This window comes from Nanorana parkeri, unplaced genomic scaffold (assembly GCF_000935625.1).
Source record: "Nanorana parkeri isolate BGI_ZX_2015 unplaced genomic scaffold, ASM93562v1 scaffold2839, whole genome shotgun sequence".
NCBI classification, from domain to species: domain Eukaryota; kingdom Metazoa; phylum Chordata; class Amphibia; order Anura; family Dicroglossidae; genus Nanorana; species Nanorana parkeri.
Genome location: NW_017309107.1, coordinates 2,765 through 3,317, shown reverse-complemented (window position 1 = coordinate 3,317; position 553 = coordinate 2,765). Strand labels below are relative to the sequence as shown.

General features: G+C 47.0%; 1 protein-coding gene across 1 annotated transcript in view; it reads right to left on the bottom strand.

Annotated features, from left to right (window-relative positions):
* LOC108802394 (zinc finger protein 135-like) overlaps positions 1-553 on the bottom strand; it is an 8,225-nt gene that overhangs the window by 4,931 nt on the left and 2,741 nt on the right. The window contains exon 2 of the mRNA XM_018574254.1: positions 144-279. Coding sequence (XP_018429756.1) covers positions 144-279 — 136 coding nt within the window. The remainder of the gene's footprint in view (positions 1-143; positions 280-553) is intronic.

Genomic DNA, 553 nt, shown 5'->3' with positions numbered 1-553 from the left:
GGTCAGCGGTGGGATTTTCTGCAGACCTGGTGGGAGGTTAGTGGTGGGATGTTCTGCAGACGTGTGGGGAGGTCAGTGGTGGGATGTTCTGCAGACGTGTGGGGAGGTCGGTGGTGGCATAGTCTGTAGCACACACGAACACGTATGATTACCGAGCGCTATGAGGGCCTCGTAGTTCTCCTTCATCATGTCTTTGTATAATTCCTTCTGACATTCCTCCAGATCCTTCCACTCGTCCTCAGAGAAGTACGCCGCCACATCGTCAAATGTCACGGGAACCTGGAAGAACACACTATGAGATCATACAACGCCCGGACCAAACACATACATGTCATCTCTTCCACTGATCCCCCAATTATACATGTGATCCCAGAAAGATGTAATGAGACATCATCCTCCTACATGGCATGGGAGCCATACATGTAGATATGTAGTAGATGAACACGTATGGAGGTTATACATGTAGATGATATGTAGTAGATGAACACATATGGAGGGTATACATGTAGATATGTAGATGAACACGTATGGAGGGTATACATGTAGATATGTA